The sequence below is a fragment of the Terrapene carolina genome, unplaced genomic scaffold, assembly GCF_002925995.2.
Source record: "Terrapene carolina triunguis isolate 2854851 unplaced genomic scaffold, T_m_triunguis-2.0 Scaffold139, whole genome shotgun sequence".
NCBI lineage: Eukaryota > Metazoa > Chordata > Testudines > Emydidae > Terrapene > Terrapene triunguis.
In genome coordinates, this window is record NW_020664490.1 from 13,582,606 (window position 1) to 13,606,348 (window position 23,743).

The 23,743-nt window shown below is 44.7% G+C and overlaps 1 protein-coding gene across 1 annotated transcript in view; it reads right to left on the reverse strand.

The window, feature by feature from the left end:
* Positions 1 to 348: 348 nt before the first annotated feature.
* The window catches only part of LOC112119333 (LHFPL tetraspan subfamily member 6 protein), a 196,166-nt gene continuing 172,771 nt past the window's right edge, over positions 349 to 23,743 (reverse strand). The window contains exons 3-4 of the mRNA XM_024217953.3: positions 20,773 to 20,871; positions 349 to 1,492 (exon numbers count right to left, since the gene is read on the reverse strand). Of these exons, the coding sequence (XP_024073721.1) occupies positions 1,374 to 1,492; positions 20,773 to 20,871 (218 nt within the window). The 3' untranslated portion in view covers positions 349 to 1,373. The remainder of the gene's footprint in view (positions 1,493 to 20,772; positions 20,872 to 23,743) is intronic.

Consider the following 23,743-nt stretch of genomic DNA (forward strand, 5'->3'; position numbering starts at 1 on the left):
AAAACTGCATTCTGCCTAGCTGAGATGGGCAATTTCATTTTTGGTTGGATCAACTATCCTTCACTTCCTGTCCTGAAATGTGTAGGGCGGCTATGTCTGTCAATTGTTGCTATGTTTCAGCCCAAAGACTGATGAAGTCACTTGTGAATAGTTTGTATATCAGTCTGCTAGGTTAATGATCCTTTTGAAGGAAAGGTGTTCTATAACTGTGAAAGATTCTGATGGGAGTTAAATTGTGTGTACATTAGGGGCAGAATGTACCCAAGAGGCGTATGAAGGATGTGATTATTTGCAAGACATTTTTATGGAGATCTAAGAAATGAACTGATTCATCCAATGACACTATAATGTATTTCCAGTATTGATCAGAGAAAAATTTATTTACAGAGATTTTCAAATACAAACATAATAGCACATTTATATTTTTTTTTACAAAAATGAATATTGAAATAATAAACATGGTACAGCACAATACAACAACAATGAGCTAAACGTAACAATGACCAAATCTATATCTGGAAGACGTTTCCCATTAGTCTTACGTAACCAACAATATCCTACAGTACCATGAGTGGAATTCTCCCTGGACTGAAAGATGTCCATTTACTGCCCTTCATAACAGTACTATAGGCAAAGCCCCTATATATGCTGAGTAAAATGTTGCATTTTTGTAATAATGCTGAAAACACAGAAGCTAAATAAAAATTCTATAGGGCTGAATAAGCAGTGAATAAATGTTTTGGGAAAAAGAGTAGAGAGAATATACAAAATACTGTTAAAGTGGCTTATTGGTCCATTTATTAGGTTTCATGTGTAGTTTAAAAAGTGGTATAACATTGAATTTTAAACCATCAAATGAATAAAAAAAAGAAAAAATGCACCAATAAGTTTGCATTTTATTTGTTCTGTGCCATGGTCTATACGGGTGTGTGTGTGTGTGTATGTGTGTGCACGCACACTTTCAGGAGTGTTGTGCTTAAGGGGAATTTTGGAAGATTTATACCCTACCCAAAATATTATTTTCACCAGTCTTTCAATTCATTGGTACACCCATACCTTCACAATTTAACAAAGGGGAGCATTCCTTGCTCGTAAAATTGTATTCTTCTAGAACAGACCAGAAATATACTCTGTCAAGCAAGAACTGCCCATGCCTTCCGAGAGTCACAGCATTTGGTCCAGCTTTCCAGACTCCCCACCCTCCCCACAATTCACAGTGTCACCTCACGTCCTTGACCAGGTCCATTCTCATTTCATAATGGCTGTTCTGCAGCTAGGAGCTAAAGCGCTTTGTTCAGAAGAAGAAGTCTGCAAGTCACTTCGGCCTCTCGAAGCTCATTCATTCTCTAAACTGGACTCTCAGGCCACCAGCCTCAGTAAGGGTACTGTTTCTGTTTCTTGCCAGAGAAGCAGGCCAACCAAGTGCAGATTAACATAGCGGCAGCTGCTCCTCCTCCGGTGCAGTAGTAAGCCCAGCCAATTTCACAAGTACCTAAGATGAACAAACAAACCAAGGAAACAATGTTTTATTCAAGGAGAGAGGTTTGCTTTCACCATAACTTTATAAGCTCTTTCCTTTTGGAGGGAAATGAAAGCAGAAGTAACCAAATACAGCATATAGTGCTGTGTATTTTATCCCCTGTATCAGCTTATTAGTTTCATTCTCCTTGTAAGCAACTTATATTTATACACCTCCATCCAAAGCCTTCCTATTCTGGTAGAAGGCAGCCAGATATCGGTGCTATCTAGGTGCCCATCTATCTAGGTGCCCACGAATTTGGTGTCTGAGCATACAAGAACTTTCTTGCCTTTTTTTTGTATTAAATGTAATGCTAATGCGAGGTACTGGAAGGCTGTAAATATCTCAGGGCAGTGACTGCATCATCTTATGCATTTATGTAGTGCTTAACACACTTGTCTTGCCTGGCCCTTCTCAGCACTATTGTAGTAAGTAAAATACTGAACATGGCCACCTGGAAAAGGTACAAGTCATTAAATGATACAGATCCACAGAATCCTGTCTATAGTATGGCTAATTAGAATTGGCATAAGCACTTCAGGATCTCATAGCTATTTACAATATGGATTTATTACACGGTGTTTATATGGACAGAAAGTCTGTGTTAGAATGTAGACTTGAGCCAAATAGGTTCTCTAGGGTCCTTTTACCAATATACACAGCATCAAATCCAACAGTGAATCTGGGCTATTGCCAAGGAAATATAAAATTCTGGAACTTCCCCCCCTCCCCCGAGTAGTTGTGAATGGATGTGGGGAGCCAAATTCATCCTTGGTATGACTTCTAGCTTGTGATAAAAGGAGTTGATTCACAGGGCCCCACACCCTGTTACTAGCTCAGTGTAGTCAGTAAACCAAAAAGATTAGATCGGTCTATGCTGGAGTAAGTATTCAGTTCATGGGTTTAGCCTGGTAACTTCCATTCACTTTAACATGAGGCAGACAACTTAAACTACACCAGCCACTTCCAAAATGGAGGCATGTTGTCCTCATCCTGGAAAGAAATGCAGATAGGCAGGCCCTTGTATCTGCACAGGGCCTCACTGATTTCAGTGGAGTTGTGTAACCCACACACCTCCTGGGTGTGGTGTTCTGTCCCATCTAGTGGCACCGAGACCATTTAGAAAGAGAGAGAGAAAGAGATTAATAAGTCTGCTCTTCAGCCATAGCTAACAGACATATGGCTTTTAGCTCATGCAGTAGAGGCTCATGCATTTGGTTCCAGGTTCGATCCCGCCCACTGATGACCGGGGTCTGTTGGTATTACAGTTGCACATGCGTCGCTGTGTGCATTTCTTGCAGAATGGTAGCCTACATTTCCAAACCTCAATGAATAAAGATATTTAAACTTCACTGTACACTACTCCTCTTTCCTCAGACTGCTGGAAGGGACAGAGCTGTGGAGTCTGCCTGTTAGAAATTTTCACACCTGAAGCAAAACTGGTGAATCTATGAAGATAGAACCCCCCCACCCCCTTTCTCTAGTGTAGTTATACAAGTCTGTCATAATAAAAAGCAGGGCTTCTGGGCCTTTCTTTAAAAGAATGCTTCTAAAACAACAACATTTATAAAACTGTGAAATTTCATACTGCAAAAATGCCCCAGTCTGCTGCACCATTTCCCCAAAGAAGGAAACTCAACAAGTTTTGGACAGTTCCACTAAAATAGAGAGGACATTGCCTTAAACTGCATAAAACAAGCATGTGCAAATGACTGGGCCTTTATTACCTTTTTGCATAATGAAAGAGCAGGAGTGTTTTAGGCTGCTGGTGAAGAGAGACTTTAAAGAGTGAAAAGTATCACCAGAGCGGATTCCTTTGGGTTTCAGAGGAGTTCCAAATACAACCAAGAGGCTGCTCTTTATTGACCTGAGGTGCAGTGCTCCTTCTAGAGTTCTGTCCACCTATATTTAATTCACCCAAACAGGGAATATTCAGTTGGAGGATTTGGTTTGCCTACAACCCTTTCAAGAAATGAAAGAAGCAAAATTATTTAAAATGTTCCCCTTCGCTGTCTATAATGGCTCATCAGACAAGCCTCAGAGCTTACTTGGTTGGCAAATAGCTGTTTTCAATGCAGGGGAAAACTACACTTGACAGTTAAATTAGAGGTTGCTGGCATTGAAAATAGGTTAGCAGTGGAGCAGACAGCCCCACTGCCTGCCAAGTCCAGAGAGAGAGGCTGTGGGGCTGGTTTCCACAGCAGCTGCAAATCAGAAGGGTCGATGTTTTTTATTTTGTTTTGTTTTCTTGGTGTCTTTTTCTGCACTACAGACAGCTTTTGAGTCCCTTTGTGTTGTTGTAGCAGAGCACTGGGTCTCACTGCAAATAACTCAGTTCTGGAACTTTTACATGCCTCCTCGGAAATAACTGCACGAATCATCCTCTGCCCTTATCATAACTGGTCTAAAAATTGTAACGAAGTTCTAAACTGCTACCCAAAACTACCCCCAGAGTGCCATTGCAAGCAGCCTTGCCTCACTGTTCCCCATGCCAGTCATACTTAGGGCTGGTCTACACTTACCGGGTAGTTCGACGGCTGGCAATCGAAGATCCGGGTTCGATTTATCGCGTCTGGTCTGGACGCAATAAATCGAACCAGGAAGTGCTCGCCGTCGACTGCGGTACTCCAGCTCAATGAGAGGAGTACCGCGGAGTCGACGGGGAGCCTGCCTGCCGCGTGTGGACCGCGTCTGAACCGCGGTAAGTTCGAAGTAAGGTATGTCGAATTCAGCTACGTTATTCACGTAGCTGAATTTGCGTACCTTACTTCGACTTGGGGGGTAAGTGTAGACCAAGCCTTAGTGGTCCAAATCTGGATGTTGATTTGCTGTGTGGCATGGAACTGCCTGTAGAGACCTGGGACCCAGTTTGATTCCACAGATGAACAGTACAACCAAAAGTCTGATTGGGGGAAGGCGCACATGTGGCTATTCTCTGTCCCCAAACCTCTCCCCCTGCTCAGGGGATGGAGTCCAGGAACCCACTTCCTTATGCCCTTGGGGATAGGAGGCACTGCAGGCACAGAGCCATCACAACTCTGTTGCAGGAGTTGGGAAGAGGGGCGGGGGGAGATTCCCTGTATGGTGTAGAGGAATTTAAAGGAGACCACGCAGCCTGAGATCACCACCAGCTCAGAAATGGAATCGTCAAATGGAGAAGGCGCAGCCTCTATCTGGGAAAAATTGCCCTACTGGAGATCAAGGAGAGCAAGGAGACATCTGCTTTCCCACCTCAGGACACCTACCCATCCTACAGGTCATTTTTATTTGGGCCAGATTGAGGCAATCCTGGGTCCTAAGCACACCATGATACAGTGGCCCCTGCAGCTCAGTTTTCATGGTACATTTTGAATGGAGGTGGCAGGTGGCCCCCTTCCCTCCCATAGAGGCAAGGGCAGCAGCATGAGGCCCTCTTCCTCCCTCCAGGAGCAGCAGCAGAGGTGACAGCAGGTGTCCCCTCTGCCCTCTAGAAAGGCAGGGTTGGAAGCTGGTTACCCCCAGGGGCCAGGGTGTAGCTGGGCTGGGGGGTCAGGCCACAGCCCTGCCACACACATTCTGGGCACACCTCATTCTCTGTTGGGTGGTTTTGGCAGCACTCCTAGAGCAGCGGATATTGGAGTTCAGAACCTATGAAGATGAATGGGAAGCTCTCACCTCTGAGAGCAATTGTGTCAGGCTGTCTGCAGGACCACAGCACTGTTACACTTGTTGCATGTTTTCGGGGTTTTCTTCACAAGCCTGAGGCCTGGAAACTGTTTCCAAAAAAAAAAAATAAAAAAAGAGAGAGAGCTGCGATTCTGACACAATCAGATGACTTGAGGATCTGGGCCCTATGCATGGGCCTATACAGCCTATGCCTTAATCCAGCCTTGGGAGGGCAGCCAGACTTAGCAACTTGCTAGGTCCCACTTTTGTGGTTACTCCGTAAGGATTAATACCACCCTCGGTGGTGGCCTCTGTGGCTCCTGTGAGGGACCAGAATCCTTTGAGTGTTGCCAAATGGTGGGAAGCTTGGCTGAAGGAGGACCTTAGCCATCCAATCCCAGAAAAGGTGCGAGTCCCACAGTGGAGCAGGTGTGGAGATCCTTCAACTCCCCTACACCATGGAAAGTCTGGCTGGTGCAGAGCCAAAAGTAAGAGTTTAGCCTGCCTGTGCTCTAATGTATAGGGCTTATTCCAGTATGTGTTCCTGACTATTGACAGCAATTTATAACACCGATATACCCCCTAAAGGATCCCACATTCCTTTCCAATCTACCTTCCCACCAAAATAAGCTTATTTGCCACATCAGAGGGAGAATCTGCAGCCTGATAATAATGCACAGCAACATCACAAAACAGTTAGTGAAGAAGAATCCTGTCACGAATGGAAAGTTCAGGTGGAATTCAGGCAAGCAGAATGCAGTCACTAAGGTCAGAATGTTTCTCTATGTTCTCAGGCTATTGAGGAGGAAGTGGGAAGCTGTTTTTATATATATTATATTCTGCTGTATTACTTTGTGTGTTTTAACCTCTGGGATACGTGCCCAGAGATGATGATTGGTGCAGATAGCTGGATTTTACAACAGAGAACTCTTATCTAATAACTATTGCTTGTACATGGAAAAATCCATTCTTTTGCCTCTGCACAAGCATAACAACAATTTCAGCTGGGATTTTCAGAAGAAGCTGGCAGACCAGGTGTCAAGTCATGCCAAGGCCCCCAGGCCTCACTGAACACTGACAAATGCATATCTGGAAACTAATCTGGCTCACCTGTGTGTTAGTACTGTTAAAATAAGTATTAGATTTATAGAGATGTTTAGTGTTTGGACTGTATGAAATGCTTGTGAATTGCTATATGCATTAATCTCACTTATAATATCTGTACCCCATGATGTATAGTAATATTTAAGTGTTTGCTTTGTAACTATTGTAGTGTTTTCTATGAAACTGGAACATTCCTCCCCCCCCCCACCCGAGTCAGGAGAGAAACATTACCAAGCAATACTAATACTAGTTTGCCACAATGGGTGTCATCTCCTGCCCAACAAAAGAAGGCCCACAGAAGGCCAGTGGACAAAAGACTTTATTGATTGCTCTCTCCACACCCGGGAAGAGAGGATGTGTACAAATCCTTGTCCCATTACTGTTTGAATTCTGGGTGAAGGGAATAAAAATCCCTGACCAGAAGGCTCTGTATCACTATGCTACTTGGAATTTGGAGAGGGCAATATTTCTAAGCATAAGCAAGGGATCCCCAAGCGTTGAGCTTGGGTTAGCCCTAAAGAACATACAGAGCTTGCACATTACAGCAACTTCTATTACTTTTTGAAACCTATGACTGCGACTCATTTGTGTGTGTATGTTTACCTGCTTTAATCCTGTAAATAACTCTTACTTCTTTTTCCTATTTAATAAATCTTTATTTTCTTTATTATAGGGTTGGTTACAAGTGTTATCTTTGGTGAGGTATCTAAGGTACCATAGACCTGGGGTCAGTGACTGGTCCTTTGGGACTGAGAGTAACCTGAATATTGTTGTGATTTTTAGTGTAAGGGACCATCTGTCACAAAGCCAGGCTTGCCTGGAAATGCCCAAGGGGACTGTCTATGACTCCATCTCAAGACTGTTATAGTGCTTAATAAGTCACACTTGACACTTGGTTGGTGATATCTAATTACAGAACACACAACCAGTTTGGGGGTTTGTGCCCTGGTTTGTAACAATCTGCCCTGAGGTTGGCACTCGCATTCATGAGCCACTCCAGCTTCACAAAGCCTCAGGGAGATGGGTGGCTAAATCTCTGAGGCTGGTTTGAAAATCCCTGTATTCATAATACATCTTTCGGGGGGCTCCTGCCTGTGTTGGAAGGGTGATGGACTCCATCTAACAATTCCTTTTGGTCACTAACTACTCCCAGGGTGTGTCTTCTAAAACAACAAAATAAGAATTCTACCACTGCCTTGAGATGTGTCACTTTTCCCTGTGATGATCCCGAATACAGAAAGTGCTGGCTGAAATGCTACTTTAAAAGAACCGGAACCAAAAATTCACCTGCTGGGATCATTCAGAACGTCTCAATCATGCCCTAAGGGAAAGAGGAAGGAATAAGGAGACTTGATTTCTGCATGGGGTGAATTCAACTTTTGTACCTTGGCAGAGGACAAGGGGGAGACATATAGTGAGGAGTGTGTTTATGCATGATGAGCCAGCTGCTAGATCAGTGTCACAGCATTGCTTGAGAAATACAGGATGCGCATTCAACCTGGGACTTGGCAAGCCATGGTTTCCCCCTCACTGTGCTCCATTTGCCCCAAGGAACACCGTTACCCACCTTGATCAGATAAGGAATTACAGGCAGTCTGTTGCTCTTTCAAGCTCGCAAGAGGAAGCCGGGTCAAGAGGAACAAGTAAAGGGACAGGGAAGTACAGCAGGGTGGTTGAAAGAACATTGGGACACTGACCTTAGAGCAACAGTGACATGAAAGTCAACCCGCTCATTAGTTCCATTGAGTGCCAGAAGCAGTGGGAGTCTCTTGCTAAAATAGCTTGATGTATACGTGGAGGCTGCAGAATGGTGGAGGCTGCAGAATGGGGCAGCAGTCGGAGCTGTAACACTGAAGAGGAGCCTGCTGTTGGAAGGGGTGAAGTGATCTCTGCAGTGTTCTAATTATAGTTCTCAAGCTAACAATAAAATGTTTCAAATTTACATGCTGAAATTAACGATCATCTACAACAAATGGCCAAGTGTTAGACTGAAACAATGGTACTTCCCTTGTAATCTTGTATTTCATGGGGGCGGGGAAGGAATGTTCTAGTTTATGTTTTTGCTCCAGTGTTTTCATTTTGCTGCATGTACCAGCAATTTTAGTCCATTGCACCCTAAGGAAAGATTGTTGGTTGTCAATAATTGGGCAATTTAGCTGCAGTTTAACCTGTGAAATGACTTTTGCTTCACTTTTGCATTAAATTCTCTCATTTAGAAGGGTGGTAAAGCTTTGTAAAGGGCAAGATATAGAATATTCAAATGATTAGACCAGAGGCCAAATCAAATGGCAATACACAAGCAGAAATTATACACTTGAGAGCAAAAATATTTAGTTCTCCTGATTTATATTTGTATAGCAGTTATAACAGCAGCTACCATAATAGGGCCCTGATCCAGCAAAGCTCTTAAACACATACTTAATTTTTATCACAGTGACTTCAATGGGACTACTCACATGCTGAAAGTTAAGCATGTGCTTAAGTGCTTTGCCTAAATTCATCCACCAGGTATAGTATTTTGCCTTGAGGGACTCTGTCTTGCTAAGCATGATAAATATTGCTTTTTTATTTGATGCTCTGTTGTTGAAATCAAAGCTCTAAAAGAAACAGCAAGGTCCACAATTACATATGTAGGCAGTGTTTTTTGTTAGAGTTAAAAAAAATAAGGTGAAATAATGTGTATCTTTTCCCCCCTGTGCTCAAAATCTTTGTGGTGTGTGTGTGTGTGTGTGTGTGTGAGTGAGAGAGAGGGAGGGGAAACATGTGGGGATGGCATGGTTTAAGTTTCATGATAATGGAATTTCTCCAAGGATCTAAAAATACTTAAAATACCTTCCTATCTAAGTAAGTTGTCATGCATTATAGTTTTATGTTCTGGAATGATGCTGTGCTCAGGGCCTACACTAGTTTTTATACACCAGTATTTACCTTCCAGTGCAGGACAGAGGAAGGGACTCTGGCAGCAACAGGAGCTGCGGAGTCATTGTTGTGCTGGTGCTGCATGCTCACTGGCCATTTGAAAGCTTTTAGTTTCGTTGGTGTTTTTTTGGCAAGGAAGTTGATAGGCAGCATAAATAATTGGAGCGACGGGCCTTCTGATTGGTCAGTGGGGCAGCATCATCCACCAACAGCCCAGGCAAGATTGGAGACAGCCAGCGAGACATTTTTTTAAAATGGGGTTTAACACTGCTGACATTTGGGGTGGGGGGCGGCTAGAAATCAGTTTGGGGATTTAGCCTTCAAGTCACAGCCCTTAAACATATACTGCAGGTGAACAAAGGGGGGGGGGGGGTCAGAGTGGGTGCATGGAACATTTCCCTCCATACCACCTGTACAGGACGTAAAAACAATTACAGCCCAAGCTCCATTAGGAGCAAAGGCTGCTAGGACTAGAATCCTTGTAGGGAGCAGGGAGGGGTAAGAAGGAGGTAGGGTCACATCCAGTCAGTGAAGCTAGCTGGCTGTGGAGGGAGCACACACTGTCCCCTCCTTAGGGATGGACTTGGAGCTGCAGTAACCAGGATCTCTGAGTGACATGGTGTGTAGTGCCTCCTGGTGGTTGCCCTGGGGCAGCCTCTCTCTGCACTGCTCCTTACTCAGGGCTATGCCTCAGCGGTATAATCTGGCCCACAATAGGAAAAGCAACCACAACACAAAGCTGCGGATGTGTCCCAGCTGTCGTGAGAGTTCCGGAGTGCATCACTTTAACAGCGTTCTGAAATAAATCTCCATGCTTTTTGCATGAGTGAATAAATGGTCAGTCAAGTGAATGAATCCACAAGTGACTGAGTGAATGGCTGAGTCAATGGGGGTCCAGACTTCACTGGCTCGTAGGAGAAGAGCCCATCTGAAGGTGCAGACGAGATCAGTAACAACACTGCAGGGATACAAAGCACTAGATTTTTGAGGACTGGCAATGGAGATCCCAAGAACAAAACTATTATGCCAATGCTGGATGAACAGGATAAGATAACAAGGGGCAGCAGGAAGGTGTCCCTAAGATGTGAGAATGTGTGTTACATAAAAGAAATCAAAGAATGGGAGAGGGAAAGGGGCACTAGCTTCATACCCAAAGCAAACCAGCAAGAAAAATCTGTAGAAACCTAATTCTGCAGTGATGGTTCAGTTTATTGCAAAACACGAGACTTTTCCTAATTTCTGCTATGATTTCCATGGACATGATATTGTTCCCATAATGCCATGGCTTTCCCCAAAATTCATCACGACAAATATGAAGCAGAGTTAATTTAGGCAGCTGGAGCAGTGCTAGTCCCTGATCTACCACAGGGCTCCACATGGGATCTGTTTACCTAGATCCAATTGCAGGACAGGGGCTTTAGTAGTATACTTTCAACTCATACCATCCTATAAAACAAACAAACAAACAAACAAAACAACAACAACAAAACCCACAAGTACTTAAAGCATTCCTGGAAATACATGTGATTTTTATCTAAAATATCCAATAAGTGAAATGTATGAAAACTCCAGAATATAGGAGTGTCTGGGATATGAACCTATTATGTTAATTGCAAGACCTAAAATAGGACCTTACATTTTTCCTTTTTTATTACTGTTGAAATCAATGAAACTTGCACTGGGCTAGAAGCCTGGAGAACCTGGCAAATGCTATAACTTAGCTTTAGGTAGGATCCATTTTCTAAGACAAAGAAAAAAAGAGTTGAGAATTATTCCAACTGAGGAATACGGTGCTAAAAAGCATATGGCAAACATCACTGATTAATCCATACATCTAAAAACTCCTCCTGCTTAGAAACCTTGTGCAGCAACTCTAGTAACCAGCTTTGCGTGAGAATCCAATACTAGGAGGGAATGTGAAATAATTTAATGAACCAGGGTATTTTTTTTTAAAATAGAGACTAAAATGAAGAGAGATGATAAGTACAGGAACTGCAGGTCTGAATGCCACAAAGCTAATAGAAAAGATAATCAGCTAATAAAGAAGAGGACCTGGTTGTTTTGAAAGGCAACTAAGAAGTGTTCAAGAACTGAAGATTCTTTTTCTTTACACAGTGCGTTACTGACATGTGAAATAAGCTACAAAAGGCAGCAGTAGAAGTTACAACCTGGAATACATTCAGAAAGGAGTTAGATAGGTACATGGAAGAAGGCAACAATAGAGAAGGTACAGACTACAGCTGAGTGAGTAATTTGGAACCAATAATGTATTTGGTGAAGTTTGCCCCTCTCTGTCCATGGAATGTCGAGGATTTTCTCAAAATTATCGGAACATTTTCCCCCTTGTTTTTAACAAGATGACATCCTATTTAATATTTGAAGCTTGAACTATGCTGCTTTGTTGCTCAAAGAAAGCAATAGCAAATGGGAAGGGAGATGGTTCTTGAGACACACTCTCTGTTAGTGTGTGGTCTGGTGTGACGGGGTGTACCAGGCCCACTGAGGCCCTCTAGAAGGCCCTGGGGTCCTACCAAACCCCAGGAAAAATCTCAATCTGTTTATAGGTAACTTGTGAACAGAAGTCAGATTTCTGACTGTTCCTGACAAATAGTTTAAAAATCTTTCGTTGTTAATAGTGTTCTAAAAAACATCCTGGTTTCTAAATCTCTTCTCCACTGTCTTATCCTTTGGATGTCGACGCTCAGCCAGGATGCTGAAATGATGCCACCTAGCTATTTGACAAAGCTGTTCTATATTTGGTGTTTTCCCAAAGAGATGACTTTTGTGTTCTTTAGTAACTGTATTGTTTGTTTGTAAAGGCAATTTACTATAATAATTATTTTAAGGCAATAGTGCCTATCAGTTAAATAGTTCTTTTATGATCCTCTCTTCCAACCCTCTGAAAGAAGCAAAGGGAAACTATAATAAAGCCCTTAGACAAACACATCCCTTGACAGAAAGAAATTTTGGGATATTTAGAATGAAGTTTAGATGTATGCCTAGCACAGGACATGATGGAGAGGGGTGAGATATGACTATCAAATTCTGAAGTCTGTATTATACCTGTGTTGAACTATTGCCACTGTGACCACATTCATTTGGACTTGCCCAGGGGCAGCCTGTTATGCTGCACTCCAGATAACTGCCCTGCTCAGGAAAGGTGTTTGGCACATCGTGGAAAGGCCATCACTGAGAGCCATCAAAGCTACAGTCTGGGGCTATCCACTTTGACCAACTCAACTACTGGCCCACCCCCATGGTACCAGGCTCTTTCTAGACAGTGGCCTGCAAGTGGGCAAGCAACCATGACTGGTGGTGACAGTTTGAGCACATGGCCTGGAGATGGAGGCCCTATTTGGGAGCGGGTTTCTGTTCTGTGCAGAGGGCCAACCATCACCACATATAAGGAGGACTTTGGGGACAGAGAGGGAAGGAGAGACTCTGCCCAGCCTGAAACACTGATGACAGATAGACTCACAAGAGGGGGTGAGACCAGACTGGGGAAGGGGTACCTCAGGACTTCTCTTGTTTTCAAAGATCTGGAACTCACGTGCTCTGAGTCCAGTCACTGTGGTTAAGAAATTCCTTTGCTAAGCCTGTGTTCCTTGTTTTCCTGCCATGTTGTCCTCAAAGGAGTTAAACTGGTAAGTCCAGAGAACCCACAACCTAGGTAGAACTCAGGGGGAGAATCCGTCAGTGACTAGGGGCTCAAGAGGTCTGATTCCAGTTTCAGGGTCTAGGAAAGCTGGACGGCAGCATCCCACACCAGAAGGAGGGGTGTCAGATAAGATGCCAGGAGTATGCCTTAGAGTCCCAGAGCTAGAAACAGTGAGAAGCTTTTATCCCACACCCAACTCGCTTGGAAGCATGTGGTACCCAGCGACTGAGTCCACTCACAACAGACTCCACGGGGGTGGGGAAGGGGACTGGGTCATATTGTAACACTCTCCATTGAAAGCCTGTCAAGCTTTTGCAGCAGCACGCAACTTCCATAATATGCCTCACAACAAGGAAATGCCTGTGTCTGAAGAGCTCAATCTGCCAAAGCAAAGTGAGCAAAAAGTAGAGGCTAATAGAGTACTAATAGAGAGAGAAGATGCTAAGAACATCTCATCAAGACCTATTTCTTTTAGTTAAATCTTTGAAGGCTCAAAGCAGTGGAGCACAGCAGGTTTGAGATCACTGTTGCCTTTATTTGCAAAGGCTAAACCTTGCACATTTAAAAACAAAAAGTTACACTAGAGTCCATGGTGTAGTAAAATACAAGCAAACCTCAATGAATGGGACAAGAGTGTCTGCAGGATGCTCTAATATCTATGATCACAGACCAGAAAAAAGTTGAGCACAGGAAGATACCATGAAATCTAGCCAATTGTACAGTAATATTCCAAGGAAAGTGGTGAGAGCCCCATGTCTGGAAAAAAGGAAAACTACAGTGGACTAAGCATTTGATAACATACTGACACGCAGAAATATACGTTCTAGGTGTCACCCTATCATTTCAGGACTATCCCACTAAATGCCAACTAATGCTCAGGCCTGGTCTACACTAACACCCCAATTCGATCTAAGGTACGCAACTTCAGCTACGTGAATAACGTAGCTGAAGTCGACATACCTTAGTTCGAATTTACCGCGGTTCAGACGCGGTCCACACGCGGCAGGCAGGCTCCCCCGTCGACTCCGCGGTACTCCTCTCGCTGAGGTGGAGTACCGCAGTCGACGGCGAGCACTTCCTGGTTCGAATTATCGCGTCCAGACCAGACGCGATAAATCGAACCCGGAAGTTCGATTGCCAGCCGTCGAACTACCGCGGTAGTGTAGACCTGGCCTCAGTATTGCAAGTCAAACTTAATATGTGGTGTTTATTTTAAAGTCATTTAGAGCTGATGTAAAAAACATTCTTTGGTGGCACCTCTGGTGGATTTGTATAGATAATTATAGATTATATCCCTAGAGATTCTGTTCAAAACTGGTCTTGGAGGTGATTATCAAAAACACAAAAGGCAATGAATAATGATAATACCTAGCACTTTTCATCAGTAGATCTCAAAGTGCTTTACAAAGGAGGGTCAGTATTATCACCACCATTTTACAGATGGGGAAACTGCACAGAGACAAGGTCACCCAGCAGGGATGTAGCAGAGTTGGGAATAGAACCCACATTTCTTAAGTCACTGTCTAGTGTGCTATTCAAGGGACCCAACTCCCATTGAACAGCAAAAGGAGTTGGGTGTCTTACTCCTATTTTTGCCCTTGAAAGTCTCCTCTGACCCATACAGACTCCCCCGGCTTTTAAGGAAAGCAGCAGCATTTCAGAAACTTTTCACAATGGTGGTTTAGATTTTGCAAAATCTAAAAGCTGTCGCAAGTATTTTGTACAGTCCTAATTTTAATGCAAATTTCTTCTGATTCTTGACAAGCTCTCACCAACCTGTCAAACCTTTCTCTGCTGGGAACTTTTCAGCTGTTACTCCTGCGTGATGTGGTGGTGTGTTTTTAAGTACTGCATCTAGCCCAGACAAAATTAAATGTGCTCTAAAACTGTTTGGTTGAGATCCTTTTAGAGAAAATGACTTGCTAATTGCTCTTGCTGTAAATATGATCCTGTATATCTGAATCAACTTAACTTCTTTCAACTAGCAGCTCAGAACTACAATGGAGCTCTGATCTTGATTGGGGCCTTTGGGCAGCTCCACAATATAAATAATGAATAAATAACAATAACAGCATATGCTACAACAGGAGATGGGAATGACTTTGATCCTTCCCTATATATTTGTGGAAGAATAAGAATCCCTTGGCACTTATGCTCCTTGCTTATGACTGGTGTATCATTTGTGCCAACTGGGGTAGCCTGCAACCAAATACTAATTTAGATAATTTATTATTGTAGCTTCTTTCTGACAAAAAAAGCAGTAGTGCATGAGTCTAGTATATTGCAGGGTCTTCTACCGATATGCCCCAGTCTATCCATCCATCTAGGTAGGTTATCACACCATCCCCATTTCCACAGAGGCTGAGTCTATGGATGTTGTTTGATCCGTGATAGGACTACATGAATTCTACCTGGGCGGATATATTCAGCTAAAACACAACTCCATTTGTGTATGCATTGATCTGTACCAATATTTTCTTTTGATTGAAAAATGTAGATGTTGTACATTGTGTTACCCACCAAACCCAACTGAATAAAATGCACTTGAACACAGTTCACTTTTAAACAAATTTCAAGGAAAGCATCAAATTGTGGGGCACACCAAATAGTGCCAAGTCAGGGTTTCTGGAACAGTATACAAAAATCCACTTATATGTAGATTAAAAGCATGAATAGTTTTCCTGCAGCCATATTAAATGCCACTTTGAAATTTACGTATAAGTGGGGTTTTGTTTTCCCTTCACAATATGACCTATCTCGGCTGTATATGGGGTGTCTAATTAGTCCGATGCCTTTGTCAATGTTCCTGCAAACATGGAGAAGCACTTCTTATCTAATGTACCTGTAACGCCGACAGACCCTGGTCATTGTTGGGCAGGATCAAACCGGGGACCTTTGGAGCTTAGTGCATGAGCCTCTACTGCATGAGCTAAAAGCCAACTGCTTGTTAGCTAAGGCTATAGAGCAGACTCATTTTCTCTCTCTCTCTACGTGGTCTCGGTGCCACTAGATGAGACAGAACACCACACCCAGGAGATGTGTGGGTTACACATCCACTAAGGATTATACACTGTTGCTATTTTCCCTGTCTATCTGTGTGCAAAGTACATCTATATCATTTTGTACTTGGGGAGTTGCGTTTCTTTTCTTAAACCCACTACGTTCAACTGTTAATTCCTGAAGATTTCTGGCTAGCCTTGTCTTATATGATGCAAAATTCAGCCACTTTTTTTTTTATCTCATGACTTGAAATCCCAGACTCACCACCCCATTCTTCTCATCCACCCATCCTAAAGATCCAGCACCAGGTCAGTCATCATCTTTCTCCAGACTGCCCCAGTCCTCCTCCCACCAAGTAGTTCCCAGCTCCCTCTCCAGTTAATCCATTTTGCTGTCCTGGCTTTGACCGCAACTGGGGCTCCCTAAGGTCACAACAGATCCTTCTCAGCCTTTGCTGCTTCCTGCAGCTCAACTCCTGGCCCACACTTCTTGCAGCAGCTCCACATCAATTCTGTCAGTCCTAGCAAGTTCTCTAGAGTGCTCCAGTTGTTTTCTGCCACCATTGGGTGTTGACTCAATTCCTCGTTAATTTCTCTATTTGGTTTCTCATGTACTGTTCCTGCCACCACCTTTCTCTGCACCATCCTCAGAGGTATACAGATAGCCTCCTCCCTGGATAGTTAATTTGTTACAGACTAATGGGTCAGTTGCAGAAAACTTGCTCAATATCCATTAAAATGTAGCATAGAGAAGTTTACATTCCTAACATGTTACTGTGGCGGAGGCCAAAAATAGCTTATTCTTGGCCCCTGTCCAGACCAGCAGAACTGGCCTGCTAGCCATTTTATAAGTGGTGATTATGCCTAAGAAATCATCACTTGATGTAACTAAGACAAATTTGCCAAATGCCATTTTGCCTCTAGCTTTCTCTTTTGGGGGAAGGTAACCCAGAAGATTGTGCTAGGGTAACTCTGGGTTCATCTAGAACAGTGGTTCCCAAACGTTAACAATCTGTGAACCCCTTTCACTAAAATGTCAAGTCTCACAAACCCGCTCCTAAAAATGAATATTTCCAGGGATTTTCTCCTTTACCTGAGTATAAATTATAAAAGCAGTGATCTTGGAAATATAAAATTTGTTTTTATGACATGCTTATTACACACTATTATTAATTATTATTTAGCAATGCAGTATTTTTATTACATTATGAAAACGGCAACACTCTTCCAAGATCTGACTTTTGTAGCTTGTATCACTTTTTGAATAAGCCTATTATAAGACAAGGCTCCTATGTTTCATCAAGGAGTATCAGATGTGAAACAGCATGAAAGTATTTAAGAAGCCAACTCAAAGAGTTCCTCCTACACAAGCATTCAGGTCTTGAGCAGTCCAGGCAAACAACGCACGTTACAACAAAGCTTCAACTTGTTCTTCATAATAATTTTAAAAACAATACTAGCTGCCTATTTAATTTTAAAAACAGCAAAAAATATCCACCTCCCTTTCCATTTCTTATAAGGATTCTTGAAGTTTATATCTCCTCAGTGTAATACATATGCTTGCTTTGATCTGCTTAGCTCTTGGAAGTCCAGGGGCTCCATGCTGCTGGCCCCATGCTGCCCGGGGACCCTAGGAACAGCTCTGTCCGCCATTAGGGAATTTTTTCCTGAGAACCCCCTGTAACATTTTGCGAACCCCCAGGGGTTCACGAACACCAGCTTGGGAACCACTGATCTAGAACCATCTGACTTCCTGAATCCCTGTCAGTCTAGTTCCAGTCCTAGAAACTGAGTTAACAACCTTGGCTGACAGTTACTAGTGAAGAATGAATGCCAGGTGTCTGTTCATTTTATTGGAGCTATCAGTAGTCTTTACTATGATGTTGCTGATTTGTCTGTGTGATTTGTTGTGGGTGGATGATTTTGTTGCCCAGTTCCACACTTTCCTTTCTGAAAGGCCTCAGAGTTCTCTTGGCTCATCTTATACAGAGTCCAATAGGGTTCCATTCTGCCACCGCTTTGGACCACCCATCTGTCTTTCAGGTGCTCCTCGGGTGCCCATACTAGAGCAGCAGCTCTGATACCCTTGAAGAGGATGCAGCATACTCTCCTGCTCAGTGCCCGGCCAGCTCTCTGCCCTGGCAGACAACTAGCACCTGTGAGAGTATTAGCCTGGAGCAGGAGCTATGCTCCAACATGATTCTAGCTAGCTCCTGCACATGGGTGAAGGGGTGACAGAAGGAACTCCATACACAGGGCCGGCTCTAGGCACCAGCAAAACAAGCTGGTGCTTGGGGCGGCACATTTTTAGGGGCGGCATGGCTGGCGCCAGAATGCCGCCCCTAAAAATGTGCCCCGGCCGCCCTAGCTCACCTCCGCTGCTGCTGCCGCTCGCGCAAACAGCTGATTCGCGCGCCGCTACTCGCCGCCCCTCCCAGGCTTGAGAGCCTGGGAGGGAGGGGGAGACTCCGAGTGGCTGCGGCGCAGGCGCCGCTTCTCCCCCTCCCTCCCTCCCAGGCTTGAGAGCCTGGGGGGAAGAGGCGGGGCTGGGGATTTGGGGAAGGGGCGGAGTTGAGGCGGGGCCGGGGGTGGGGTAATTAAAAAACGGGGGGGGAGGGGTGGCCAAAATTGTTTTTGCTTTGGGCGGCAAAAATCCTAGAGCCGGCCCTGTCCATACACACCCGCCCGCTGCACACCCACTCAGAGGCTGACCAGCATCTGTCCCACTGCACTCACAGCTCACCTTTCTGTGCATATTGTTTAAATGCAACTTGTGTGCGGTTCTGGAGGCAACTGGTCCCACCGATTCAAAAGGAAAAATCAAATGAATGCTGCTTAATCAAATTAAATATTCAGATGAAAGCAATAATTACTCAAATGCATCTTGAGACTTAGTGAGACGGATTCTGTGAAACACCGGTTTTGGCCCTAAAGCTATAATGGAAACATCAGTCTCTAATGATTAAATAAAAAAGCCTAGGCTTGGGTTATCAGTAATTGTAAGGTTTAAATGAAAAGAAATGAGCAATCTGGCTAATATGCAGTCCCAGTACTCCACCTCTACCCTGCCAATGTCTTGGGTAACTCAGCACCAACATCCACCAATTTAAACTTGTAAAAATTCAAAACCAAGCATTTAAATTCAGACAAGGTATACTGAAGAGAGACTTAGCAGATTTCTGGTCTCATTATAATCTGTTAATTACTATGGTAACATAAGATTCTAACAGTCAGCACAACCAGGACTCTAGTCAAGCTTAGGTATGCATAATAGATGCCTTATAGCCTTGAAATCCAGAAAATATGGGCAGAGTATCAAGCGTCACAATTATATGTCCCCTGTTCATATTCCTTATGAATTCCTGGAAGAAAAAGCTGACAGCTGAATTCTTTCAGAAGGGTTCTTTTATTGAATGTATTGTTACAATAGCCTGACTTATTCACATGCCAGGTTCATGAGTCATGATCTCGGGGACAAGAGAGGGCAAGGGGTGCTTCTAAACTCACTGAATTCACAGCTCTCCCACCAAGAAGTTATTTAAACATAAGATTATTCTAGGAACTTCTTGTAGCCGCTGCCATCAAAAAGAATTCAAGTTGCCACACAAAACATCTTTGTGTGGTGCTTTCCCAAGAAGGAGCAGAGAAATGTAGCTGTTTGCTGTACTTTGGCAAGAGCAAAATGGTGGTACTTAGAATGAAATAATTGAAATCAGAGATGCACAAGATCTATTAAGATTGTTCCCTGCAATCTACTTTCTAGTGTTCTGTCACGTCTTAACCCGCAATGGAGTTCCTCTTCCTCTACTTACTTTGAGAGACCATTCCACAGTATTATTGATCTCGCTCTCAGGAAATCTGCCCTGATTGTTAACCTACGTCTTCCTTTTCTTAATTCCTCTCCGTCCTTGGTGTTTGCATACTGCAAATATTTGTAGAATAATTGAAGGAATTTTTATATTTCATTGGAAGAAAATATGTACTAAACATAGTAATAGCCAAGAATATTTGAATTAAGAAATTCATTTCAAGACAGGATAATGTTTTCGGAGGGCAGACTGGGGTATCCAGGCCAAGAGACTATTTTTGGCAATCTATGACGTTCAGGGCAATCTGTTGCATCCCAAGGTCAAAAGGTTTGCAGAGGTTCCTAAGTAGCTTTATGAGCCAAGGACAAATATCTCTCGGGGAGGGATGGTTTGGCTGTAGACCTGGTTACAATATTTGTGCAAAATGAAGAAACATTCTAGTTTTGTCCTTACCCCCATGGGCAAGAAAAGACTGATAAGTATGCCAGAGTCCTTTAGAGAGGGACTACTGCCAGGGAATTACGAACTCCACCAAGTGCAGGTCATGAAAGGATTCCCAGAGTGACCCCACTGATTTGCTTGAAGGAGTTGGAAGTGACGAAGTCCCTGCACATTTATTTGGACATTTGAGTTCAATGTACTTGAGCAGCCAATGGCATCTCTCCACGATTGGCCCCTTTATACCTCCCAGATGTAAACCATGAATTTCCCCCTCACAGTAAACCATGAATTCCCCCTCCACACACACCTGCAGCTAAAACTTCCATTGACTTTTTTGCTGCCATATGCCAAATTCACATCTAACCTGCTGTCTTCTGTCACCCCTCGGTCTCTTGATGTAACTGCTTCTAATTTCTCTTCAGAGAGTCTGCTTTCAAAAAGAGTTTTTCCTTTTGATGATATTTGTGATGTTCCATGGGAAAATATCAATAGTAAAGATCGAAGGAGTCCCATGCCGTATCACACTGACATGAAGCAATACAATAATATACACACCCGCATCCGGCAAATATGCAAGGACTGCTCCCAGTAAGCCTGCTCTCCAGGCTTCTCTCTGCGTTTAGAGACAATAGATGAGATCGAATTTAAAGGAACTGAGATCCATTGACAATTACTTACCCAATTCAAACTGGTTGGAAAGGTTGCCACAGGTCTGTCTAACTTCTTCACTGTCCCAACCCAAAGGATAGAGAGCACAGCCAGAGCCAATCAACAAGCCTACGGAAAGAAAGGAAAACAAGACTTAATACAACCCGCGACCATTACCATAATTAAGGCCTGCAGGTAAAATCAGTACTTGGAATTACATGAAAGGGTCACATTAACTTCTTATCATGAGGCACCTATGCTGGGAGCTCTGGCAAAGCATGCATCACTTTCTCTACTACTCCTTCTATTGTGGGTATGTCTACACAGTAATGTAAGGCTAGGGTTAGTGGGACCCGAGTCAGCTAACCTGTATCTGGGAACCTTGAGGGTCTACACTGCCTTTTAACCCTAGATACGGATTTTTTGACCCATGCTTGAACCTTGGGCTCTGATGTCCACACTACAGTGCACAGACCCGAGTCAAAGTAACTCTATGTCAGAGTGCCTAGCGCCCCTCCCTCCTCCGGTGTTGACACTCTAGCCCTATGAATGTGTTGCACTGTGGGAAAACTCTACTGCTCACCCTCTTTCCTAACTGTGACGGTGCTATTGATGGGACTCCGGTACCCATACGGAGCATGGGTACATAAACTGCATAATTAGCTCCTTTGGTGGCTGTCTCAGTAGGTTGACTGCAGTTTGAGGCTTTATACCAGGGGTGGGCAAACTTTTTGGCCCGAGGGCCACATCTGGGTATAGAAAATGTATGGCGGGTCATGAATGCTCATGAAATTGAGGGTTGGGGTACAGGAGGGGGCGAGGGCTCCGGCTGGGGGTGCGGACTCTGGGGTGGAGCCGAAAATGAGGAGTTCAGGGTGCGGGATGGGGATCAGGGCTGGGGCAGGGGATTGGGGTGCTGGAGGGGGTCGGGGTGCAGGCTCTGGGTGGCACTTACCTCAAGCACCTCCTAGAAGCAGCGTCATGCCCCCCCTCCAGCTCCTACGTGAAGGCATGGCCAGGCGGCTCTGTGCGCTGCCCCAGCCATAGCTGCCACCCCTGCAGCTCCCGCTGGCCGTAGTTGCTGGCCAATGGTAGATGTGGCGGTGGCGCTTGGGGCAGGGGCAGCATGCAGAGCCCTCTGGCTGCCCTTACGCATAGGAGCCAGAGCGGGGGACATGCTGCTGCTTCCGGGAGCTGCACAGAGCCACAGCACGCATGGAGCGGGGCAAGCCCTGGACCCTGCTCCTTGGCAGGAGCTCAAGGGCCAGATTAAAACATCTGAAGGGCTAGATGCGGCCCCCGGCTTTATATATTAAACTACCATCTAATCTGAGAACTGGGCTCTCCACCTCTACGCTGAGTCACATTGGCAGGAAAATGCCCGTGTGCACCTGTTCTGAGGCTAACGAGGACATCAGTCTCCAGGAGTATCAAACTATTAAAGTGAAACTTTGCAATTCTTCATTTTTAAAATGGGACATTCAAAAATGGGAAGGTTGGTTTTTTATTTATTTTTGTCTGTTTGTTTTGAACTTTGACATAAAATGTAGGTTTCAGAGGAAAAACACACACACACCCCAGCCTGGCCCTTCCGGCTGTGGAGCGGTGTGCTCCAGCACCCCCTGGGGATCCCTCCTCCCTGCCCCCTTTTCAGCCCGGGAGACAGAGATAAGGCTCCTTGGGAGGCTGGGGGAAGTTTTGGGGCCGGATCCCACTCATGGCACTCACAGTGCACGGGCACCCCTGCACACGCAGCCCCAGGGAGACCTGGGAGCAAGCGACAGAGAGTGGAGCAGGACCAAGTGGCTGCCCTGCAGGGCTGGGAAGGGGCAGAGCCTCCATCTCGGCTTGGCTTGGGGAGAGATGACGTCCAACATCCTGGCAGCCACCTCCTGCCTGTCAGCTTTGCTCCCTGCTGCAGGCAAACTCTGCACAGCAGAGGAGGAAGTTTGGGGCTGGCTCCCGCTTGCTGCCTGACAGTGCATGCTGCCCAGGCATCCCTGCACACACAGCCCCAGGGAGGGTTGGGGGGGGCAGGGCAGGGCAGAGAGCAGAGCAGGGACTAAGCGGCTGCCCTGCAGGAAGGGGGGCTGCCCTGCAGGAAGGATGTTGGGGGTAATCCCTCCCCCAACTAGGCTGAGCCGGGAGCTTTGCTGCTCCCCATCCCTGCAGGGCAGCCGCTTAGTGCCTGCTCCACTCTCGCCCCGCCTCCCACCGTGCTCCCTGGGGCTGCATGTGCAGGGGCGCCCAGGCAGCATGCACCAAAATCTGGCTGTGCTCTTGTGACCAGGAAGCAGCTCTCTTTGCAAAAAGCTTCTTCTGATCCGTCTCCACTGAAAACCTTGCAGGCTCTCTGATAGTGCCCTTGCAGACTGGTGCTCAGCAGACAATGGGTTAACACTGACCTAAGCTGCTGCCCTTTGCAAAGGAAGGTGTGGCTTCCATCTGCAACAGAGTGCAATAGACTGCACCACAGATTGTCGGCATAGAAAGGACTAAGAAAGTTGCCTCAGGGAACTCTGGGATACATCCAGAGAATTTACAGAACCCAAGTCAATCCAGGGCTGCGTGCACACAGGAAAGCAACCCTAGGTCCCATCTTAACATGGGCTCGGACCCTCCAGCTCTTCATGGTCCTGGGACCCTAGGTTCAAGCCTTAGGTTAACACAATTGGTGTGTGGATGCAAGGCAGATTAGGCTAGAGCCCGGGCTCTCGCCTCTGCTTACACTGCTGTGTAGACATACTCTGTGAGTCCAGTGGTAAAGAAACTCTGTAGCTAGCTTGGATTTAACTTTTCCTTTTTATGCTTCAAAACTGCTACATATTTTGTTTGGAAAATTCAGCATACGGTTAAACAGGCGCCACGTTAATCACAGCATTTAAAAGATGATTGCTTCTGATTAATTAATACAACAATCAGTCATGCTCTATAATTGTTCCAACATGAAAAAGTAAACCAACAATCAAGCCTAATCATTCTAATCCTTCATTCCTCTTCT